General features: G+C 40.3%; 1 protein-coding gene across 12 annotated transcripts in view; it reads right to left on the reverse strand.

The window, feature by feature from the left end:
* Positions 1-27303, reverse strand: part of LOC130297385 (platelet endothelial cell adhesion molecule-like) — a 385117-nt gene that overhangs the window by 50515 nt on the left and 307299 nt on the right. For 10 of the 12 annotated variants that reach the window (XR_008849504.1, XR_008849503.1, XM_056549812.1 and 7 more), the window contains one exon: positions 7444-7466. Coding sequence is in view for 10 of the 12 variants with exons in the window: in XM_056549812.1 (XP_056405787.1) it covers positions 7444-7466 (23 nt within the window). In the remaining 2 variants the exon portion in view is untranslated. Of the gene's footprint in view, positions 1-4257; positions 6609-7443; positions 7467-27303 lie in introns of those variants that run through there. The other 2 variants (XM_056549816.1, XM_056549815.1) reach the window with 1 other exon arrangement.

Here is a 27303-nt window from a genome sequence, read left to right on the forward strand (position 1 = left end):
ACTATATATATGACGCTTCGTTCTCTATATAACGTTTCGCCCACTATATATATGACGCTTCGTTCTCTATATGACGCTTCGTTCTCTATATAACGTTTCGCCCACTACATATATGACGCTTCGTTCTCTATATGACGCTTCGTTCTCTATATAACGTTTCGCCCACTATATATAACGTTTCGCCCACTATATATATGACGCTTCGCTCTCTATATAACGTTTCGCTCTCTATATAACGTTTCGCCCACTATACATAACGTTTCGCCCACTATATATATGACGCTTCGTTCTCTATATGACGTTTCGCTCTCTTTATAACGTTTCGCTCTCTATATAACGTTTCGCTCTCTATATTATGTTTCGACCTATATATAATGTTTTGCTCTCTACATAATGTCTCTTCCTGATCCTTCACTTGTCGCAGGATCGTTCCGAGGGCGGAAGACACTTTTTGGCTGGAAGGAGTAAAACAAGCAAACAATGTCCATGAGAGGAGAAGGCGCACACATCCTTCAGGAAGCCCTGACGAATAATCACCCCCCCCCCCCCTTAACACACTTGGTGCGGTCCAGCACTGGTAGGATTGGGGTTATCAGTGACTATGGGGGAGGACAATGTGTATAGTTGGTGCAGCGCACTAGAGTGTCAGCTCTGGGGGCATTTCATGGCTGTGGATCTGTCTTCCTGCAGTGAGATCTGCACCAACATCTAAGCTGCCCCCAAATACTGCGACAAAACCAAATTCTACTGTCCTGTGCGAGGCGTGAGAATGTTCTGTGTATTAGGATCATTTGCGGCCGAGGGTCATTCACATGTCCAGCGCCAAACACACAGATGCCACAGGGCATTAAACACATACAATGTATCACTCCCATCATCCCTGACCCCAGGAGCTATCATACAATGTATCACTCCCATCATCCCTGAGCCCAGGAGATCACAATCTAATCTCCTATCATACAATGTATCACTCCCATCATCCCTGACCCCAGGAGATCACAATCTAATCTCCTATCATACAATGTATCACTCCCATCATCCCTGACCCCAGGAGATCACAATCTAATCTCCTATCATACAATGTATCACTCCCATCATCCCTGACCCCAGGAGATCACAATCTAATCTCCTATCATACAATGTATCACTCCCATCATCCCTGACCCCAGGAGATCACAATCTAATCTCCTATCATACAATGTATCACTCCCATCATCCCTGACCCCAGGAGATCACAATCTAATCTCCTATCATACAATGTATCACTCCCATCATCCCTGACCCCAGGAGATCACAATCTAATCTCTTATCATACAATGTATCACTCCCATCATCCCTGACCCCAGGAGATCACAATCTAATCTCCTATCATACAATGTATCACTCCCATCATCCCTGACCCTAGGAGATCACAATCTAATCTCCTATCATACAATGTATCACTCCCATCATCCCTGACCCCAGGAGATCACAATCTAATCTCCTATCATACAATGTATCACTCCCATCATCCCTGACCCCAGGAGATCACAATCTAATCTCCTATCACATACAATGTATCACTCCCATCATCCCTGACCCCGGGAGATCACAATCTAATCTCCTATCACATACAATGTATCACTCCCATCATCCCTGACCCCAGGAGATCACAATCTAATCTCCTATCATACAATGTATCACTCCCATCATCCCTGACCCCAGGAGATCACAATCTAATCTCCTATCATACAATGTATCACTCCCATCATCCCTGACCCCAGGAGCTCACAATCTAATCTCCTATCATACAATGTATCACTCCCATCATCCCTGACCCCAGGAGATCACAATCTAATCTCCTATCATACAATGTATCACTCCCATCATCCCTGACCCCAGGAGATCACAATCTAATCTCCCATCACATACAATGTATCACTCCCATCATCCCTGACCCCAGGAGATCACAATCTAATCTCCTATCACATACAATGTATCACTCCCATCATCCCTGACCCCAGGAGTTCACAATCTAATCTCCTATCATACAATGTATCACTCCCATCATCCCTGACCCTAGGAGCTCACAATCTAATCTCCTATCATACAATGTATCACTCCCATCATCCCTGACCCCAGGAGATCACAATCTAATCTCCCATCACATACAATGTATCACTCCCATCATCCCTGACCCCAGGAGATCACAATCTAATCTCCTATCACATACAATGTATCACTCCCATCATCCCTGACCCCAGGAGTTCACAATCTAATCTCCTATCATACAATGTATCACTCCCATCATCCCTGACCCCAGGAGCTCACAATCTAATCTCCTATCATACAATGTATCACTCCCATCATCCCTGACCCCAGGAGATCACAATCTAATCTCCTATCATACAATGTATCACTCCCATCATCCCTGACCCCAGGAGATCACAATCTAATCTCCTATCACATACAATGTATCACTCCCATCATCCCTGACCCCAGGAGATCACAATCTAATCTCCTATCACATACAATGTATCACTCCCATCATCCCTGACCCCAGGAGATCACAATCTAATCTCCTATCACATACAATGTATCACTCCCATCATCCCTGACCCCAGGAGCTCACAATCTAATCTCCTATCACATACAATGTATCACTCCCATCATCCCTGACCCCAGGAGATCACAATCTAATCTCCTATCACATACAATGTATCACTCCCATCATCCCTGATCCCAGGAGCTCACAATCTAATCTCCTATCATACAATGTATCACTCCCATCATCCCTGACCCCAGGAGATCACAATCTAATCTCCTATCACATACAATGTATCACTCCCATCATCCCTGACCCCAGGAGATCACAATCTAATCTCCTATCACATACAATGTATCACTCCCATCATCCCTGACCCCAGGAGATCACAATCTAATCTTCTATCATACAATGTATCACTCCCATCATCCCCGACCCCAGAAGATCACAATCTAATCTCCTATCATACAATATATCACTCCCATCATCCCTGACCCCAGGAGCTCACAATCTAATCTCCTATCATACAATGTATCACTCCCATCATCCCTGACCCCAGGAGATCACAATCTAATCTCCTATCATACAATGTATCACTCCCATCATCCCTGACCCCAGGAGATCACAATCTAATCTCCTATCATACAATGTATCACTCCCATCATCCCTGACCCCAGGAGATCACAATCTAATCTCCTATCATACAATGTATCACTCCCATCATCCCTGACCCCAGGAGATCACAATCTAATCTCCTATCATTCAATGTATCACTCCCATCATCCCTGACCCCAGGAGCTCACAATCTAATCTCCTATCATACAATGTATCACTCCCATCATCCCAGACCTCAGGAGCTCACAATCTAATCTCCTATCACATACAATGTATCACTCCCATCATCCCTGACCCCAGGAGATCACAATCTAATCTCCTATCACATACAATGTATCACTCCCATCATCCCTGACCCCAGGAGATCACAATCTAATCTCCTATCACATACAATGTATCACTCCCATCATCCCTGACCCCGGGAGATCACAATCTAATCTCCTATCATACAATGTATCACTCCCATCATCCCTGACCCCAGGAGATCACAATCTAATCTCCTACCATACAATGTATCACTCCCATCATCCCTGACCCCAGGAGATCACAATCTAATCTCCTATCACATATAATGTATCACTCCCATCATCCCTGACCCCAGGAGATCACAATCTAATCTCCTATCATACAATGTATCACTCCCATCATCCCTGACCCCAGGAGCTCACAATCTAATCTCCTATCATACAATGTATCACTCCCATCATCCCTGACCCCAGGAGATTACAATCTAATCTCCTATCATACAATTTATCACTCCCATCATCCCTGACCCCGGGAGATCACAATCTAATCTCCTACCATACAATGTATCACTCCCATCATCCCTGACCCCAGGAGATCACAATCTAATCTCCTATCACATATAATGTATCACTCCCATCATCCCTGACCCCAGGAGATCACAATCTAATCTCCTATCATACAATGTATCACTCCCATCATCCCTGACCCCAGGAGATCACAATCTAATCTCCTATCATACAATGTATCACTCCCATCATCCCTGACCCCAGGAGCTCACAATCTAATCTCCTATCATACAATGTATCACTCCCATCATCCCCATTATATATATATATATATATATATATAAATGATGATTTTTGTTTCTTTAATATAAAATCTTTATTTACAACAAGCAGACAATACAATGAAGCAGTAGTATATTCCGGTGTCTTGTGGGGAGGGGGGCAAGCATTGTTTTCCCGCATTCGGTATTCAGGAATTATGGGGTATTAGGGGCGCCGTGGCTGGGGGGGAGATCCTCTGATCTCTTGGGATCTATATGACTCTAGTGCATCATGGGGCTTGTTGCCCCTTTTATCCTTTCTTCTCATGAACCAGCTGTAGATAACATGTCCTCCTATGATGGGAGCAGATGGCATCTCCTGTCCTGGAGACCAGAGGAGCCGGGGCTACGTGACAATTCTGGAAACCAGAGGAGACGGGCCACGAGACAATCCTAAAGACCAGAGGAGCCAGGGCCACGAGACAATCCTGAAGACCAGAGGAGCCGGGGCCACGAGACAATCCTGAAGACCAGAGGAGACGGGGCCACAAGACAATCCTGAAGACCAGAGAAGCCGGGGCCACAAGACAATCCTAAAGACCAGAGGAGCCGGGGCCACGAGACAATCCTGAAGACCAGAGGAGCCGGGGCCACGAGACAATCCTGAAGACCAGAGAAGCCGGGGCCACGAGACAATTCTGAAGACCAGAGAAGCCGGGGCCACGAGACAATCCTGAAGACCAGAGAAGCCGGGGCCACGAGACAATTCTGAAGACCAGAGAAGCTGGGTCCACGAGACAATCCTGAAGACCAGAGGAGCCAGGGCCACGAGACAATCCTGAAGACCAGAGGAGCCGGGGCCACGAGACAATCCTGAAGACCAGAGAAGCCGGGGCCACGAGACAATTCTGAAGACCAGAGAAGCCGGGGCCACGAGACAATTCTGAAGACCAGAGAAGCCGGGGCCACGAGACAATCCTGAAGACCAGAGAAGCCGGGGCCACGAGACAATTCTGAAGACCAGAGAAGCCGGGGCCACGAGACAATTCTGAAGACCAGAGAAGCCGGGGCCACGAGACAATCCTGAAGACCAGAGGAGCCGGGGCCACGAGACAATCCTTGAGACCATAGGAGCCAGGGCCACGAGACAATCCTGGAGACCAAAGGAGCCGGGGCCACGAGACAATCCTGGAGACCAGAGGAGCTGGGTCCATGAGACAATCCTGAAGACTTTACCATGGACTCTGGGAGGAGCTGGTTATGGTGGTAATTTATGGGGAGAACTCTATAGCCAACCATGAAGAGGTGTCTCCCGATGCCTTGGCTCTATCTACGATATCTTGTTGGGGTCAGGATGGGCGGCAGACCCTTCATTGCTGTTAGGATGGTGTGATTATGGATCATATGGTTTGGTGTTGTTATGGATGGCGCAGTTTGATGTTATGGATGGCACGGTTTGGTGTTGTTATGGATGGCACGGTTTGGTGTTATCACGGATGGCATGGTTTGGTGTTGTTATGGATCACATGGTTTGGTGTTGTTATGGATGACACGGTTTGGTGTTATCACGGATGGCATGGTTTGGTGTTGTTATGGATCACATGGTTTGGTGTTATCACGGATGGCATGGTTTGGTGTTGTTATGGATCACATGGTTTGGTGTTGTTATGGATGGCACGGTTTGGTGTTATCACGGATGGCATGGTTTGGTGTTGTTATGGATCACATGGTTTGGTGTTGTTATGGATGGCACAGTTTGGTGTTGTTATGGATGGCACGGTTTGATGTTATCATGGATGGCATGGTTTGGTGTTGTTATGGATGGCACGTTTTGGTGTTGTTATGGATGGCACGGTTTGGTGTCATGGATGGCACGTTTTGGTGTTGTTATGGATGGCACGGTTTGATGTTATCATGGATGGCACGGTTTGGTGTTATGGATGGCACGTTTTGGTGTTGTTATGGATGGCACGGTTTGGTGTCATGGATGGCACGTTTTGGTGTTGTTATGGATGGCACGGTTTGATGTTATCATGGATGGCACTGTTTGGTGTTATGGATGGCACGTTTTGGTGTTATCACGGATGGCATAGTTTGGTGTTGTTATGGATGGCATGGTTTGATGTTGCCATGGATGGCACGGTTTGGTGTCATGGATGGTACGTTTTGGTGTTGTTATGGATGGCACGGTTTGATGTTATCACGGATGGCATGGTTTGGTGTTGTTATGGATCACATGGTTTGGTGTTGTTATGGATGGCACGGTTTGGTGTTGACATGGGTAGCGCAGTTTGACGTTATCATGTATGGCACGATTTGGTGTTGTTTTGGATAATGTGGTTTGGTGTTGTCATGGATGGCGCGGTTTGGTGCTCAATGCTGCTTTCTCTTCCAGGGTTGGTCTTCATTGTGACCATTTTATGGGTGATTGTTGGCGTCCGGAGCATCTTCTGTTCTCTACAATGGGTAAAGACAGGATTAATGGGTCACTGATACTAAACATCCACAGGGCAGGTGGAAAGGTAAGTGAACCTATTGGTGAGGTCACATTTACAGACAAACACAATGTGACATAAAGAATAGCTGACTCTTTCTCCCTGCACTGTGGATGTTTACTGAATGCTCTCAATAGGCCACATGAAGGAGGGGCTCCTGACCTCTACCTGTAACCCACATTGTCCCCTCGGGTCCCCACCTATTCACCTCTACACCGAACCCCTGGTAATGAACCATCTCAGAGACATCATATCTAATGGTGCAAGTGGAAGACAAAGGGCCCAGACCCCCTCATGTAGGGGGCAAAGGAAGCAAGAAAATGGCGTCTGTGAGGCTTCCGGCTCTGGAGATGTATAAAGTCACTGAAGGAGGGAAGGGAGGGATTTCCTTCCTGCCGTTTCACTTGGTCGATTTGTTAGAGACGTTTTGGCCTTTGAAAACTTATCTGAGGAAATATCTTAACAATGACAAGGTGACTTGGCCAAGAATGTGGCATTGTTCGTGCTGTGGGATGCCCCGCCCCTTCCTGCATGCACATGGTAAGTGATCACACATACCCTCACCCCGACACTGAGTGTGAATCATCAGCCTTATAATGTGAGATGCCCCAAGTCTTATACTCTAGTCACTGACTAAACAGATGAGACGTATAACTGGTCGCTGCCTGCACTGGACTCACAGGAAACTAAGAAGATTGGGGATTTAGCTTTGGACAAGACTAGAGAAGAGAACTGTGTCCTCCATGTCCAGACATCTATCTGCTTTTCTCTTAGGTCTATGTTCACATTATACTTACATTTACATTGTTTTCTGCAGCATCTGTAAAAGAAATCACATATGTTAATACTTCTGCAAAACCCAATACATACTGTATATATTACTGGAGGAAGGAGGACAGAGGAGTCTGGAGGAAGAGGACAGAGGATTCTGGAGGGAGGAGGACAGAGGATTCTGGAGGAAGGAGGGCAGAGGAGTCTGGAGGAAGGAGGGCAGAGGAGTCTGGAGGAAGAGGACAGAGGAGTCTGGAGGGAGGGAACAGAGACGTCTGGAGGAGGAGGACATAGGGGTCTGGAGGAGGACAGAGGGATCTGGAGGGAGGTCTGGGGAGAGGTGAACCAAGGGGTCTGGAGGAGGAGGACTGAGTAGTTTGAAGGAGGACAGATGAGCCTGGAGGGAGGAGGGCAGAGGAATCTGGAAGGAGGAGGACAGGGAGGTCTGGAGGGAAGAGGAGGGAGGACAAAGGAGTCTGGAGGGGACAAAAATAATGGAGTAAGGACGGAGGAGTCTGGAGGAAGAAGATGACAAGAGAGTCTGGAGGATGTGGAGTCTGGAGGGAGGAGGACAGAGGAGGATAACAGAAGAGGACAGGAAGGTCTGAAGGGGACAGAGGAGTCTGGAGGAAGAAGAGGATGGAGGAGGAAAGAGGCATCTGGAAGAGGACCGAGGAGTCTAAAGGGAGGAGGAAGACGATAGAAAAGTCTGGAGGGAGGACAGAGGAGTCTCGAAGGAAGAGGGAGGAGAACAGATGAGTCTGGAGGAGAACAGAGGAGTCTGGAGGGAGGAGGAGGACAGAGGAGTCTGTAGGGAGGAGAGGACAGAGGAGTCTGGTGGGAGGAGAGGACAGAGGAGTCTGAAGAGAGGAGGGGAGATACTTTCCTCAGGGCCCAGGTCCTTACCAAAGCTGAAATTCTCCAGACGGGTGGGTGACTCCTGCATCACTATGGCTGCAGGAGCCCCCCACCGACCTGAAGAGAGGAGGGGAGATAGTATCCCCGAGGGCCTCATATCGATTGGAAAGGATGATCAGAGGGTCGGCGACGCTGACTCCTCTATTCGAGACGTCACCGCCAACGTCATATGCTCAGGCTGCCACTCCGGGCGCACCTCCACTGATGTGTAGGGACTCCCCTCTCTCACAAGGGAGATCCCCGCAGCATCCACGACACATACTGCCCCCAACCCCATGGGCTCAGCAGCAGGTCCTGGCACCCGGACACAACCCTCACCCACTCAGGGGAGTGCACTGCAGAGCTGGTAACATTGCCCACAACACTCGGGGAACCGCTCCCCTTGCACACTGCCACATAACTTACCGTAGCTCTGGCGGTGGGGCACGCTCCCCGCCACCCTGAGTTGGCCCCGCAACACCAGGGACACCCACCATTAGCCCATCCTGCTCTTCCCTACCTGCAGGACGGGTGACTGTAGTACTCGTGGCCATGTTGGATGCAACACTGTACCCCCCGTGCTGGTCCCGTTCCAAAGCAGAAGCGGGATCTGGCAGGATGGGGGGCCCAGCAGCCTGAACCAACTTTTCAGGTGGTCCAGACTGCTGGATAGGGGAGTAGACAAACTTCACTTGCTCCTCAGCCTTTTTCTTCTTCCTGTTCTTCTTTGCCTTCTTACTTTCCTCAGGGCCCAGGTCCTTACCAAAGCTGAAATTCTCCAGACGGGTGGGTGACTCCTGCATCACTATGGCTGCAGGAGCCCCCCACCGACCGGGCTGCTGTCACTTTCCTCTGAGGTGGTTGGTAAGGCGACTTGGGCAGGGTTGATGTAATCTGCACTCGGGGTGACAGAGGTCTTAGGGGTACACGGGATATCACACACATCGCCATCACTCTCACTGCCGCCATCTCCCTCACCACCTTTTTCCATCTTTTGATCCATGACACACAAGCACTCTTCCTCCCCCTGACTATCCTCTTCCTCCTTCACAGGGGTCCGCATGGTTTTAAAGCAGTCTTCATTTTTTTTTATTTCTCCTTAAACATGCCCGCTCCCTCTACGATCAGCATTCAGGCTCTAACCACCTCCTGCTCCTCTGCCTTCAGCTCACACACCCTGGCAGTGAACCTCGCCCTCATAGCCTTGGCAGAGTGATCTGTCTGGTAGCGGGCAAACTTCAGATCTTCCCTTATTATTTTCAATTTCTTTCCCAGCTGCTCATATTCTGCTAGTTTCACCTGCATGCGGTAACCAAAAGTAGCTAGCGACTCCCTGGGTCCCCGCACCCCCCATTGCTGAGGTTCCATAATATCAGACACAGTCTCCGAAGACATAACCGTGATGTTCTTACTGGTCACCTTTCGGTTTCCAGCGAAGCACGGGGGAGTGGGCACCACATTACTGCAGAGCCTGCTGGATCTTCTCACCCCGTACTGGGAATCAGCCGTAGCTCTCTCACTCCCACCCCCCGCCGGCCTAGTACAGGAGGTGGAAGCCCGGGGCTCCATAGCAGGCGGCTCTTCCCAGGAGGCTGTCACACTCCTGGGGAGAAGCTGATGGAAACACTGCTTCAATCCTGTCTCAGGAGCTCAGACACACCCAACCTCGTTATAAGAGGAGCGGCTGATATCAGTCACAAATTATGTAATATATAGAGGTTATATCAGTACTGAAGCGTTATAAGAGGAGCGGCTGATATCATTACATATGATGTAATATATAGAGGTTATATCAGTACTGGAGCGTTATAAGAGGAGCGGCTGATATCATCACATATGATGTAATATATAGAGATTATATCAGTACTGGAGCGTTATAGGAGGAGCGGCTGATATCATCACATATGATGTAATATATAGAGGTTATATCAGTACTGAAGCGTTATAAGAGGAGCGGCTGATATCATCACATATGATGTAATATATATAGAGGTTATATCAGTACTGGAGCGTTATAAGAGGAGCGGCTGATATCATCACATATGATGTAATATATAGAGGTTATATCAGTACTGAAGCGTTATAAGAGGAGCGGCTGATATCATTACATATGATGTAATATATAGAGGTTATATCAGTACTGGGGTGTTATAAGAGGAGCGGCTGATATCATTACATATGATGTAATATATAGAGATTATATCAGTATTGGAGCGTTATAAGAGGAGCGTCTGATATCATTACATATGATGTAATATATAGAGATTATATCAGTACTGGAGTGTAATAAGAGGAGCGGCTGATATCATTACATATGATGTAATATATATAGAGGTTATATCAGTACTGAAGCGTTATAAGAGGAGCGGCTGATATCAGTCACATATGATGTAATATATAGAGGTTATATCAGTACTGGAGCGTTATAAGAGGAGCGGCTGATATCATCACATATGATGTAATATATAGAGGTTATATCAGTACTGGAGCGTTATAAGAGGAGCGGCTGATATCATCACATATGATGTAATATATAGAGATTATATCAGTACTGGAGCGTTATAAGAGGAGCGGCTGATATCATCACATATGATGTAATATATAGAGATTATATCAGTACTGGAGTGTTATAAGAGGAGCGGCTGATATCATTACATATGATGTAATATATAGAGGTTATATCAGTACTGAAGCGTTATAGGAGGAGCGGCTGATATCATCACATATGATGTAATATATAGAGGTTATATCAGTACTGGAGCGTTATAAGAGGAGCGGCTGATATCATCACATATGATGTAATATATAGAGGTTATATCAGTACTGGAGCATTATAAGAGGAGCGGCTGATATCATCACATATGATGTAATATATAGAGATTATATCAGTACTGGAGCGTTATAAGAGGAGCGGCTGATATCATCACATATGATGTAATATATAGAGATTATATCAGTACTGGAGCGTTATAAGAGGAGCGGCTGATATCAGTCACATATGATGTAATATATAGAGGTTATATCAGTACTGGAGCGTTATAAGAGGAGCGGCTGATATCACATATGATGTAATATATAGAGGTTATATCAGTACTGAAGCGTTATAAGAGGAGCGGCTGATATCAGTCACATATGATGTAATATATAGAGGTTATATCAGTACTGGAGCATTATAAGAGGAGCGGCTGATATCACATATGATGTAATATATAGAGGTTATATCAGTACTGGAGTGTTATAAGAGGAGCGGCTGATATCATTACATATGATGTAATATATAGAGGTTATATCAGTACTGGAGTGTTATAAGAGGAGCGGCTGATATCACATATGATGTAATATATAGAGGTTATATCAGTACTGGAGCGTTATAAGAGGAGCGGCTGATATAATCACATATGATGTAATATATAGAGGTTATATCAGTACTGGAGCGTTATAAGAGGAGCGGCTGATATCATCACATATGATGTAATAAATAGAGGTTATATCAGTACTGAAGTGTTATAAGAGGAGTGGCTGATATCATCACATATGATGTAATATATAGAGGTTATATCAGTACTGGAGCGTCATAAGAGGAGCGGCTGATATCATCACATATGATGTAATATATAGAGATTATATCAGTACTGGAGTGTTATAAGAGGAGCGGCTGATATCATCACATATGATGTAATATATAGAGGTTATATCAGTACTGGAGCGTCATAAGAGGAGCGGCTGATATCATCACATATGATGTAATATATAGAGATTATATCAGTACTGGAGCGTTATAAGAGGAGCGGCTGATATCATCACATATGATGTAATATATAGAGGTTATATCAGTACTGGAGCATTATAAGAGGAGCGGCTGATATCATCACACATGATGTAATATATAGAGGTTATATCAGTACTGGAGTGTTATAAGAGGATGATATCAGTCACATATGATGTAATATATAGAGATTATATCAGTACTGGAGCGTTTTAAGAGGAGCGGCTGATATCAGTCACATATGATGTAATATATAGAGGTTATATCAGTACTGGAGCGTTATAAGAGGAGCGGCTGATATCAGATATGATGTAATATATTGAGGTTATATCAGTACTGGAGCGTTATAAGAGGAGCGGCTGATATCATCACATATGATGTAATATATAGAGATTATATCAGTACTGGAGCGTTATAACAGGAGCGGCTGAGATCACATATGATGTAATATATAGAGATTATATCAGTACTGGAGCGTTATAAGAGGAGCGGCTGATATCAGTCACATATGATGTAATATATAGAGGTTATATCAGTACTGGAGTGTTATAAGAGGAGCGGCTGATATCACATATGATGTAATATATAGAGGTTATATCAGTACTGGAGCGTTATAAGAGGAGCGGCTGATATCAGTCACATATGATGTAATATATAGAGATTATATCAGTACTGGCGATTTATAAGAGGAGCGGATGATATCACATATGATGTAATATATAGAGGTTATATCAGTACTGGAGCGTTATAAGAGGAGCGGCTGATATCATCCCATATGATGTAATATATAGAGATTATATCAGTACTGGAGTGTTATAAGAGGAGAGGCTGATATCATGACATATGATGTAATATATAGAGATTATATCAGTACTGGCGATTTATAAGAGGAGCGGATGATATCACATATGATGTAATATATAGAGATTATATCAGTACTGGAGCGTTATAAGAGGAGCGGCTGATATCACATATGATGTAATATATAGAGGTTATATCAGTACTAGAGCGTTATAAGAGGAGCGGCTGATATCAGTCACATATGATGTAATATATAGAGATTATATCAGTACTGGAGTGTTATAAGAGGAGCGGCTGATATCAGTCACATATGATGTAATATATAGAGATTATATCAGCACTGGAGCGTTATAAGAGGAGCGGATGATATCAGTCACATATGATGTAATATATAGAGGTTATATCAGTACTGGAGCGTTATAAGAGGAGCGGCTGATATCAGTCACATATGATGTAATATATAGAGGTTATATCAGTACTGGAGCGTTATAAGAGGAGCGGCTGATATCACATATGATGTAATATATAGAGATTATATCAGTACTGGAGCGTTATAAGAGGAGCGGATGATATCATCACATATGATGTAATATATATAGAGTTTATATCAGTACTGGAGCGTTATAAGAGGAGCGGCTGATATCAGTCACATATGATGTAATATATAGAGATTATATCAGTACTGGAGCGTTATAAGAGGAGCGGATGATATCATCACATATGATGTAATATATAGAGATTATATCAGTACCAGAGCGTTATAACAGGAGCGGCTGATATCATCACATATGATGTAATATATAGAGGTTATATCAGTACTGGAGCATTATAAGAGGAGCGGCTGATATCATCACATATGATGTAATATATAGAGGTTATATCAGTACTGGAGCGTTATAAGAGGAGCGGCTGATATCATATATGATGTAATATATAGAGGTTATATCAGTACTGGAGCGTTATAACAGGAGCGGCTGATATCACATATGATGTAATATATAGAGGTTATATCAGTACTGGAGCGTTATAAGAGGAGCGGCTGATATCAGTCACATATGATGTAATATATAGAGGTTATATCAGTACTGGAGCGTTATAAGAGGAGCGGCTGATATCAGTCACATATGATGTAATATATAGAGGTTATATCAGTACTGGAGCGTTATAAGAGGAGCGGCTGATATCATCACATATGATGTAATATATAGAGGTTATATCAGTACTGGAGTGTTATAAGAGGAGCGGCTGATATCAGTCACATATGATGTAATATATAGAGATTATATCAGTACTGGAGCGTTATAAGAAGAGCGGCTGATATCAGTCACATATGATGTAATATATAGAGGTTATATCAGTACTGGAGCGTTATAAGAGGAGCGGCTGATATCATCACATATGATGTGATATATAGAGGTTATATCAGTACTGGAGCGTTATAAGAGGAGCGACTGATATCAGTCACATATGATGTAATATATAGAGGTTATATCAGTACTGGAGCGTTATAAGAGGAGCGGCTGATATCATCACATATGATGTAATATATAGAGGTTATATCAGTACTGGAGCGTTATAAGAGGAGCTGCTGATATCAGTCACATATGATGTAATATATAGAGATTATATCAGTACTGGAGCTTTATAAGAGGAGCGGCTGATATCATCACATATGATGTAATATATAGAGATTATATCAGTACTGGAGCGTTATAAGAGGAACGGCTGATATCATCACATATGATGTAATATATAGAGATTATATCAGTACTGGAGCGTTATAAGAGGAGCGGCTGATATCATCACATATGATGTAATATATAGAGGTTATATCAGTACTGGAGCGTTATAAGAGGAGCTGCTGATATCAGTCACATATGATGTAATATATAGAGATTATATCAGTACTGGAGCTTTATAAGAGGAACGGCTGGTATCAGTCACATATGATGTAATATATAGAGGTTATATCAGTACTGGAGCGTTATAAGAGGAGCGGCTGATATCAGTCACATATGATGTAATATATAGAGGTTATATCAGTACTGGAGTGTTATAAGAGGAGCGGCTGATATCATCACATATGATGTAATATATAGAGGTTATATCAGTACTGGAGCGTTATAAGAGGAGCGGCTGATATCATCACATATGATGTAATATATAGAGGTTATATCAGTACTGGAGCGTTATAAGAGGAGCTGCTGATATCAGTCACATATGATGTAATATATAGAGATTATATCAGTACTGGAGCTTTATAAGAGGAGCGGCTGATATCATCACATATGATGTAATATATAGAGATTATATCAGTACTGGAGCGTTATAAGAGGAACGGCTGGTATCAGTCACATATGATGTAATATATAGAGGTTATATCAGTACTGGAGCGTTATAAGAGGAGCGGCTGATATCAGTCACATATGATGTAATATATAGAGGTTATATCAGTACTGGAGTGTTATAAGAGGAGCGGCTGATATCATCACATATGATGTAATATATAGAGGTTATATCAGTACTGGAGCGTTATAAGAGGAGCGGCTGGTATCAGTCACATATGATGTAATATATAGAGGTTATATCAGTACTGGAGCGTTATAAGAGAGAGATGATATCAGTCACATATGATGTAATATAGAGAGATTATATCAGTACTGGAGCGTTATAAGAGGAGCAGCTGATATCATCACATATGATGTAATATATAGAGGTTATATCAGTACTGCAGCGTTATAAGAGGAGCGGCTGATATCATCACATATGATGTAATATATAGAGATTATATCAGTACTGGAGCGTTATAAGAGGAGCGGCTGGTATCAGTCACATATGATGTAATATATAGAGGTTATATCAGTACTGGAGCGTTATAAGAGAGAGATGATATCAGTCACATATGATGTAATATATAGAGGTTATATCAGTACTGGAGCGTTATAAGAGAGAGATGATATCAGTCACATATGATGTAATATATAGAGGTTATAGCAGTACTGGAGCGTTATAAGAGGAGCGGCTGATATCATCACATATGATGTAATATATAGAGATTATATCAGTACTGGAGGGTTATAAGAGGAGCGGCTGATATCATCACATATGATGTAATATATAGAGATTATATCAGTATTGGAGCGTTATAAGAGGATGATATCATCACATATGATGTAATATATAGAGGTTATATCAGTACTGGAGCGTTATAAGAGGAGCGGATGATATCACATATGATGTAATATATAGAGGTTATATCAGTACTGGAGTGTTATAAGAGGAGCGGCTGATATCATCACATATGATGTAATATATAGAGATTATATCAGTACTGGAGCGTTATAAGAGGAGCGGCTGATATCATTACATATGATGTAATATATAGAGATTATATCAGTACTGGAGCGTTATAACAGGAGCGGATGATATCATCACATATGATGTAATATATAGAGATTATATCAGTACTGGAGCGTTATAAGAGGAGCGGATGATATCATCACATATGATGTAATATATAGAGATTATATCAGTATTGGAGCGTTAAAAGAGGAGCGGTTGATATCATCACATATGATGTAATATATAGAGGTTATATCAGTACTGGAGCGTTATAAGAGGAGCGGCTGATATCACATATGATGTAATATATAGAGATTATATCAGTACTGGAGCGTTATAAGAGGAGCGGCTGATATCATCACATATGATGTATTATATAGATATTATATCAGTACTGGAGCGTTATAAGAGGAGCGGCTGATATCACATATGATGTAATATATAGAGGTTATATCAGTACTGGAACGTTATAAGAGGAGCGGCTGATATCAGTCACATATGATATAATATATAGAGGTTATATCAGTACTGGAGCGTTATGAGAGGAGCGGCTGATATCACATATGATGTAATATATAGAGATATCAGTACTGGAGCGTTATAAGAGGAACGGCTGATATCAGTCACATATGATGTAATATATAGAGGTTATATCAGTACTGGAGCGTTATAAGAGGAGCGGCTGATATCATCACATATGATGTAATATATAGAGGTTATATCAGTACTGGAGTGTTATAAGAGGAGCGGCTGATATCATCACATATGTGATATATAGAGGTTATATCAGTACTGGAGCGTTATAAGAGGAGCGGCTGATATCACATATGATGTAATATATAGAGGTTATATCTGTACTGGAGCGTTATAAGAGGAGCGGCTGATATCATCACATATGATGTAATATATAGAGATTATATCAGTACTGGAGCGTTATAAGAGGAGCGGCTGATATCAGTCACATATGATATAATATATAGAGGTTATATCAGTACTGGAGCGTTATAAGAGGAGCGGCTGATATCATCACATATGATGTAATATATAGAGGTTATATCAGTACTGGAGCGTTATAAGAGGAGCGGCTGATATCATCACATATGATGTAATATATAGAGGTTATATCAGAACTGGAGTGTTATAAGAGGAGCGGCTGATATCAGTCACATATGATGTAATATATAGAGGTTATATCAGTACTGGAGCGTTATAAGAGGAGCGGCTGATATCATCACATATGATGTAATATATAGAGATTATATCAGTACTGGAGCGTTATAAGAGGATGATATCATCACATATGATGTAATATATAGAGGTTATATCAGAACTGGAGTGTTATAAGAGGAGCGGCTGATATCAGTCACATATGATGTAATATATAGAGATTATATCAGTACTGAAGCGTTATAGGAGGAGCGGCTGATATCATCACATATGATGTAATATATAGAGGTTATATCAGTACTGGAGCATTATAAGAGGAGCGGCTGATATCACATATGATGTAATATATATAGAGGTTATATCAGTACTGGAGCGTTATAAGAGGAGCGGCTGATATCATCACATATGAAGTAATATATAGAGATTATATCAGTACTGGAGCGTTATAAGAGGAGCGGCTGATATCATCACATATGATGTAATATATAGAGGTTATATCAGTACTGGAGCGTTATAAGAGGGGCGGCTGATATCATCACATATGATGTAATATATAGAGGTTAAATCAGTACTGGAGCGTTATAAGAGGAGCGGCTGATATCACATATGATGTAATATATAGAGGTTATATCAGTACTGGAGGGTTATAAGAGGAGCGGCTGATATCAGTCACATATGATGTAATATATAGAGGTTAAATCAGTACTGGAGCGTTATAAGAGGAGCGGCTGATATCACATATGATGTAATATATAGAGATTATATCAGTACTGGAGCGTTATAGGAGGAGCGGCTGATATCATCACATATGATGTAATATATAGAGGTTATATCAGTACTGAAGCGTTATAAGAGGAGCGGCTGATATCATCACATATGATGTAATATATATAGAGGTTATATCAGTACTGGAGCGTTATAAGAGGAGCGGCTGATATCATCACATATGATGTAATATATAGAGGTTATATCAGTACTGGAGCGTTATAAGAGGAGCGGCTGATATCATCACATATGATGTAATATATAGAGATTATATCAGTACTGGAGCATTATAAGAGGAGCGGCTGATATCACATATGATGTAATATATAGAGGTTATATCAGTACTGGAGCGTTATAAGAGGAGCGGCTGATACCATCACATATGATGTAATATATAGAGATTATATCAGTACTGGAGCATTATAAGAGGAGCGGCTGATATCATCACATATGATGTAATATATAGAGGTTATATCAGTACTGGAGCGTTATAAGAGGAGCGGCTGATATAATCACATATGATGTAATATATAGAGGTTATATCAGTACTGGAGCGTTATAAGAGGATGATATCAGTCACATATGTAATATATAGAGGTTATATCAGTACTGGAGCGTTATAAGAGGAGCGGCTGATATCATCACATATGATGTAATATATAGAGGTTATATCAGTACTGGAGCGTTATAAGAGGAGCGGCTGATATCAGTCACATATGATGTAATATATAGAGGTTATATCAGTACTGGAGCCTTATAAGAGGAGCGGCTGATATCATCACATATGATGTAATATATAGAGGTTATATCAGTACTGGAGCCTTATAAGAGGAGCGGCTGATATCACATATGATGTAATATATAGAGGTAATATCAGTACTGGAGCGTTATAAGAGGAGCGGCTGATATCATCACATATGATGTAATATATAGAGGTTATATCAGTACTGGAGCGTTATAAGAGGAGCGGCTGATATCATCACATATGATGTAATATATAGAGATTATATCAGTACTGGAGCGTTATAAGAGGAGCGGCTGATATCATTACATATGATGTAATATATAGAGATTATATCAGTACTGGAGCGTTATAAGAGGAGCGGCTGATATCATCACATATGATGTAATATATAGAGGTTATATCAGTACTGGAGCGTTATAAGAGGAGCGGCTGATATCATTACATATGATGTAATATATAGAGGTTATATCAGTACTGGAGCGTTATAAGAGAGAGATGATGTCAGTCACATATGATGTAATATATAGAGGTTATATCAGTACTGGAGCGTTATAAGAGGAGCGGCTGATATCATTACATATGATGTAATATATAGAGGTTATATCAGTACTGGAGCGTTATAAGAGGAGCGGCTGATATCATCACATATGATGTAATATATAGAGGTTATATCAGTACTGGAGCGTTATAAGAGGAGCGGCTGATATCATTACATATGATGTAATATATAGAGGTTATATCAGTACTGGAGCGTTATAAGAGAGAGATGATGTCAGTCACACATCTGACATGTTTGCCTTGCGGTTGTATACACGTCCCCCCCGGGGTTATTACTGGGAATATTCTTAGCGCTTCCACAATAATAATAAGTCACAGTTTCCAGGGAAGGGTCAGGAATCCATTGTTTGTTTACAGAGGGGCCCCGGCCCGGGCCCCATGATCAGACTGCTGGGATCCTCGCCCTTATCTCAGCGCACACACTTCCTGCCTGCCCGGCCTCAGCTTTACAAACAATGAGAAGGTTAACTCTTCTGATGCCTGACAGATGCCAAGTCCGCTCCATGTGCCCTCACCAGCGGGCACAGACAGGACAAAATGATTCTATATGGGAACCTCATGGCTGGAGAGTGCCTCCATAACACTGCCATTAAGTCAAAAGGTTTCCCCAACATGGCCCTTTCAGGTGTTTCAGTTTCCCCCTTAACAATACCAACCAGCCACTTAGCCCAGATAACATCGTGGCCCAGCCAGAGAGACCAGATCAGCGGCCTGTAACAGTGTCAATGAGACATGGGGTTTCCCTAACAGTGCCCCCATAGTAGTTCCATCAAGTCCCAGAAATGCGCTGACAGTGCTCCAATAGCAGTGCCATTTTGTTATAGGGTTTCCTTAACATAGTCCCTATAGAAGTGCCATCAAATCAAAAGGGTTTCACAAGCAGTGCTCCCATAAGAGGGCCATCTAGTCACAAACCATGCCCCCCATAGCAGTGCCAATTAGTGAATGGATTTCCCTAACAGAGTGCCCATTGCAGTGCCATTTAGTCACAGAATACTCCTAACAGTGCCCCCATAGTAGTGCCACCAGGTCACAGAGACTCTATAAGTGCGCCAAAGCAGTGCCAATGAGTTGGTCTAACACTCCCTCCATAGCACGTCACAGGGTTTCCCTAATAGTGTCCCCATAGAAGTGCCACCAGGTCACAGGGTTTTCACAACAATGCCCCCATATTGCTGTCAATAAGTCACAGGTCACTGTGGCCATATAGCAGTACCATTGAGTCACGGTGTCTCTAGCAAGGCTCCTATAACATTGACATTGTCACAAGTTTTCCCCATCACAGACCCCATTGCAGTGCCATCAAATCTCAGGTTAAGTCTAAGAGTTCCCCTATAGCAGGGTTTCCCAACCAGAGTGCCTCCAGCTGTGACCAAACTACAACTCCCAGCATGCCCGGACAGCCTTCGGCTGTCCGGGTATGCTGGGAGTTGTAGTTTGGCCACAGCTGGAGGCACCCTGGTCAGGAAACACTGCCCTATAGTAACAGAATCCTCCAAACATTGCTCCAAGCCATAAGAACCCTTAAGGAGTGCCATCTAGGTGCCACAGACCAATACCACAACCATCCGGCTCCCCAGTCCTAGTGGTGGCAGTGAGTGAGGGAACGGGCGGATCATGTTGGGACATTTCCTCTATAATGACATTTACAGCTGAGAGTGACACAATACGCATTGTTCTATGGTGTAATGTGCAGGTAACACAGGAGGCCAAGACCATCCCCTCCCTATGGCTGCCGGACCTCCAGGAAGTGAGGGATCCCAGGAGAGGAAGCCCAGACATTCCTGGAGATCTCCCTGTATATTACACATCCCCGCCCAACATGGCACCCAGCTTTCCTAGACTTCTGTACAGCCATGCAATGTATCAAGGTGTACGGCATATAATATATCCTCTATACAATGTATCCTGGTGTACAGTATATAATATATCCTCTATACAATGTATCCTGGTGTACAGTATATAATATATCCTCTATACAATGTATCCTGGTGTACAGTATATAATATATCCTCTATACAATGTATCCTGGTGTACAGTATATAATATATCCTCTATACAATGTATCCTGGTGTACAGTATATAATATATCCTCTATACAATGTACCCTGGTGTACAGTATATAAGATATCCTCTATACAATGTATCCTGGTGTACAGTATATAATATATCCTCTATACAATGTATCCTGGTGTACAGTATATAATATATCCTCTATACAATGTATCCTGGTGTACGGTATATAATATATCCTCTATACAATGTATCCTGGTGTACAGTATATAATATATCCTCTATACAATGTATCCCGGTGTACAGTATATAATATATCCTCTATACAATGTATCCCGGTGTACAGTATATAATATATCCTCTATACAATGTATCCCGGTGTACAGTATATAATATATCCTCTATACAATGTACCCTGGTGTACAGTATATAATATATCCTCTATACAATGTATCCTGGTGTACAGTATATAATATATCCTCTATACAATGTATCCTGGTGTACAGTATATAATATATCCTCTATACAATGTATCCTGGTGTACAGTATATAATATATCCTCTATACAATGTATCCCGGTGTACAGTATATAATATATCCCTTTATACAATGTATCCTGGTGTACGGTATATAATATATCCTCTATACAATGTATCCTGGTGTACAGTATATAATATATCCTCTATACAATGTATCCCGGTGTACAGTATATAATATATCCTCTATACAATGTATCCTGGTGTACGGTATATAATATATCCTCTATACAATGTATCCTGGTGTACGGTATATAATATATCCTCTATACAATGTATCCTGGTGTACAGTATATAATATATCCTCTATACAATGTATCCTGGTGTACAGTATATAATATATCCTCTATACAATGTATCCTGGTGTACAGTATATAATATATCCTCTATACAATGTATCCTGGTGTACGGTATATAATATATCCTCTATACAATGTATCCTGGTGTACAGTATATAATATATCCTCTATACAATGTATCCTGGTGTACAGTATATAATATATCCTCTATACAATGTATCCTGGTGTACGGTATATAATATATCCTCTATACAATGTATCCTGGTGTACAGTATATAATATATCCTCTATACAATGTATCCTGGTGTACAGTATATAATATATCCTCTATACAATGTATCCTGGTGTACAGTATATAATATATCCTCTATACAATGTATCCTGGTGTACAGTATATAATATATCCTCTATACAATGTATCCTGGTGTACGGTATATAATATATCCTCTATACAATGTATCCTGGTGTACGGCATATAATATATCCTCTATACAATGTATCCTGGTGTACGGCATATAATATATCCTCTATACAATGTATCCTGGTGTACAGTATATAATATATCCTCTATACAATGTATCCTGGTGTACGGCATATAATATATCCTCTATACAATGTATCCTGGTGTACAGTATATAATATATCCTCTATACAATGTATCCCGGTGTACAGTATATAATATATCCCTTTATACAATGTATCCTGGTGTACGGTATATAATATATCCTCTATACAATGTATCCTGGTGTACGGTATATAATATATCCTCTATACAATGTATCCTGGTGTACAGTATATAATATATCCTCTATACAATGTATCCTGGTGTACAGTATATAATATATCCTCTATACAATGTATCCCGGTGTACAGTATATAATATATCCTCTATACAATGTATCCTGGTGTACAGTATATAATATATCCTCTATACAATGTATCCTGGTGTACAGTATATAATATATCCTCTATACAATGTATCCTGGTGTACAGTATATAATATATCCTCTATACAATGTATCCTGGTGTACAGTATATAATATATCTTCTATACAATGTATCCTGGTGTACGGTATATAATATATCCTCTATACAATGTATCCCGGTGTACAGTATATAATATATCCTCTATACAATGTATCCTGGTGTACAGTATATAATATATCCTCTATACAATGTATCCTGGTGTACAGTATATAATATATCCTCTATACAATGTATCCTGGTGTACAGTATATAATATATCCTCTATACAATGTATCCTGGTGTACAGTATATAATATATCCTCTATACAATGTATCCTGGTGTACAGTATATAATATATCCTCTATACAATGTATCCTGGTGTACAGTATATAATATATCCTCTATACAATGTATCCTGGTGTACAGTATATAATATATCTATACAATGTATCCTGGTGTACAGTATATAATATATCCTCTATACAATGTATCCTGGTGTACAGTATATAATATATCCTCTATACAATGTATCCCGGTGTACAGTATATAATTTATCCTCTATACAATGTATCCTGGTGTACAGTATATAATATATCCTCTATACAATGTATCCTGGTGTACAGTATATAATATATCCTCTATACAATGTATCCTGGTGTACAGTATATAATATATCCTCTATACAATGTATCCTGGTGTACAGTATATAATATATCCTCTATACAATGTATCCTGGTGTACAGTATATAATATATCCTCTATACAATGTATCCTGGTGTACAGTATATAATATATCCTCTATACAATGTATCCTGGTGTACAGTATATAATATATCCTCTATACAATGTATCCTGGTGTCCAGTATATAATATATCCTCCTATACAATGTATCCTGGTGTACAGTATATAATATATCCTCTATACAATGTATCCTGGTGTACAGTATATAATATATCCTCTATACAATGTATCCTGGTGTACAGTAGATAATATATCCTCTATACAATGTATCCTGGTGTACAGTATATAATATATCCTCTATACAATGTATCCTGGTGTACAGTATATAATATATCCTCTATACAATGTATCCTGGTGTACAGTATATAATATATCCTCTATACAATGTATCCTGGTGTACAGTATATAATATATCCTCTATACAATGTATCCTGGTGTACAGTATATAATATATCTTCTATACAATGTATTCTGGTGTACAGTATATAATATATCCTCTATACAATGTATCCTGGTGTACGGTATATAATATATCCTCTATACAATGTATCCTGGAGTACGGTATATAATATATCTTCTATACAATGTATCCTGGTGTACAGTATATAATATATCCTCTATACAATGTATCCTGGTGTACAGTATATAATATATCCTCTATACAATGTATCCTGGTGTACAGTATATAATATATCCTCTATACAATGTATCCTGGTGTACAGTATATAATATATCCTCTATACAATGTATCCTGGTGTACAGTATATAATATATCCTCTATACAATGTATCCTGGTGTACAGTATATAATATATCCTCCTATACAATGTATCCTGGTGTACAGTATATAATATATCCTCTATACAATGTATCCTGGTGTACAGTATATAATATATCCTCTATACAATGTATCCTGGTGTACAGTATATAATATATCCTCTATACAATGTATCCTGGTGTACAGTATATAATATATCCTCTATACAATGTATCCTGGTGTACAGTAGATAATATATCTATACAATGTATCCTGGTGTACAGTATATAATATATCCTCTATACAATGTATCCTGGTGTACAGTATATAATATATCCTCTATACAATGTATCCTGGTGTACAGTATATAATATATCCTCTATACAATGTATCCTGATGTACAGTATATAATATATCTTCTATACAATGTATCCTGGTGTACAGTATATAATATATCCTCTATACAATGTATCCTGGTGTACAGTATATAATATATCCTCTATACAATGTATCCTGGTGTACGGTATATAATATATCCTCTATACAATGTATCCTGGTGTACGGTATATAATATATCCTCTATACAATGTATCCTGGTGTACGGTATATAATATATCCTCTATACAATGTATCCTGGTGTACAGTATATAATATATCCTCTATACAATGTATCCTGGTGTACAGTATATAATATATCCTCTATACAATGTATCCTGGTGTACAGTAGATAATATATCCTCTATACAATGTATCCTGGTGTACAGTATATAATATATCCTCTATACAATGTATCCTGGTGTACAGTATATAATATATCCTCTATACAATGTATCCTGGTGTACAGTATATAATATATCCTCTATACAATGTATCCTGGTGTACAGTATATAATATATCCTCTATACAATGTATCCTGGTGTACAGTATATAATATATCCTCTATACAATGTATCCTGGTGTACGGTATATAATATATCATCTATACAATGTATCCTGGTGTACAGTATATAATATATCCTCTATACAATGTATCCTGGTGTACGGTATATAATATATCCTCCTATACAATGTATCCTGGTGTACGGTATATAATATATCCTCTATACGATGTATCCTGGTGTACAGTATATAATATATCCTCTATACAATGTATCCTGGTGTACAGTATATAATATATCCTCTATACAATGTATCCTGGTGTACAGTATATAATATATCCTCTATACAATGTATCCTGGTGTACAGTATATAATATATCCTCTATACAATGTATCCTGGTGTACGGTATATAATATATCCTCTATACAATGTATCCTGGTGTACAGTATATAATATATCCTCTATACAATGTATCCCGGTGTACGGTATATAATATATCCTCTATACAATGTATCCCGGTGTACAGTATATAATATATCCTCTATACAATGTATCCTGGTGTACAGTATATAATATATCCTCTATACAATGTATCCCGGTGTACGGTATATAATATATCCTCTATACAATGTATCCCGGTGTACGGTATATAATATATCCTCTATACAATGTATCCTGGTGTACAGTATATAATATATCCTCTATACAATGTATCCCGGTGTACAGTATATAATATATCTTCTATACAATGTATCCCGGTGTACAGTATATAATATATCCTCCTATACAATGTATCCTGGTGTACAGTATATAATATATCTTCTATACAATGTATCCCGGTGTACAGTATATAATATATCTCCTATACAATGTATCCTGGTGTACGGCATATAATATATCCTCTATACAATGTATCCTGGTGTACAGTATATAATATATCCTCTATACAATGTATCCTGGTGTACAGTATATAATATATCCTCTATACAATGTATCCTGGTGTACAGTATATAATATATCCTCTATACAATGTATCCTGGTGTACAGTATATAATATATCCTCTATACAATGTATCCTGGTGTACAGTATATAATATATCCTCTATACAATGTATCCTGGTGTACAGTATATAATATATCCTCTATACAATGTATCCTGGTGTACAGTATATAATATATCCTCTATACAATGTATCCTGGTGTACAGTATATAATATATCCTCTATACAATGTATCCTGGTGTACAGTATATAATATATCCTCTATACAATGTATCCTGGTGTACAGTATATAATATATCCTCTATACAATGTATCCTGGTGTACAGTATATAATATATCCTCTATACAATGTATCCTGGTGTACAGTATATAATATATCCTCTATACAATGTATCCTGGTGTACAGTATATAATATATCCTCTATACAATGTATCCTGGTGTACAGTATATAATATATCCTCTATACAATGTATCCTGGTGTACAGTATATAATATATCCTCTATACAATGTATCCTGGTGTACAGTATATAATATATCCTCTATACAATGTATCCTGGTGTACAGTATATAATATATCCTCCTATACAATGTATCCTGGTGTACAGTATATAATATATCCTCTATACAATGTATCCTGGTGTACAGTAATA

This window comes from Hyla sarda, chromosome 13 (genome assembly GCF_029499605.1).
Source record: "Hyla sarda isolate aHylSar1 chromosome 13, aHylSar1.hap1, whole genome shotgun sequence".
Taxonomy (NCBI): domain Eukaryota; kingdom Metazoa; phylum Chordata; class Amphibia; order Anura; family Hylidae; genus Hyla; species Hyla sarda.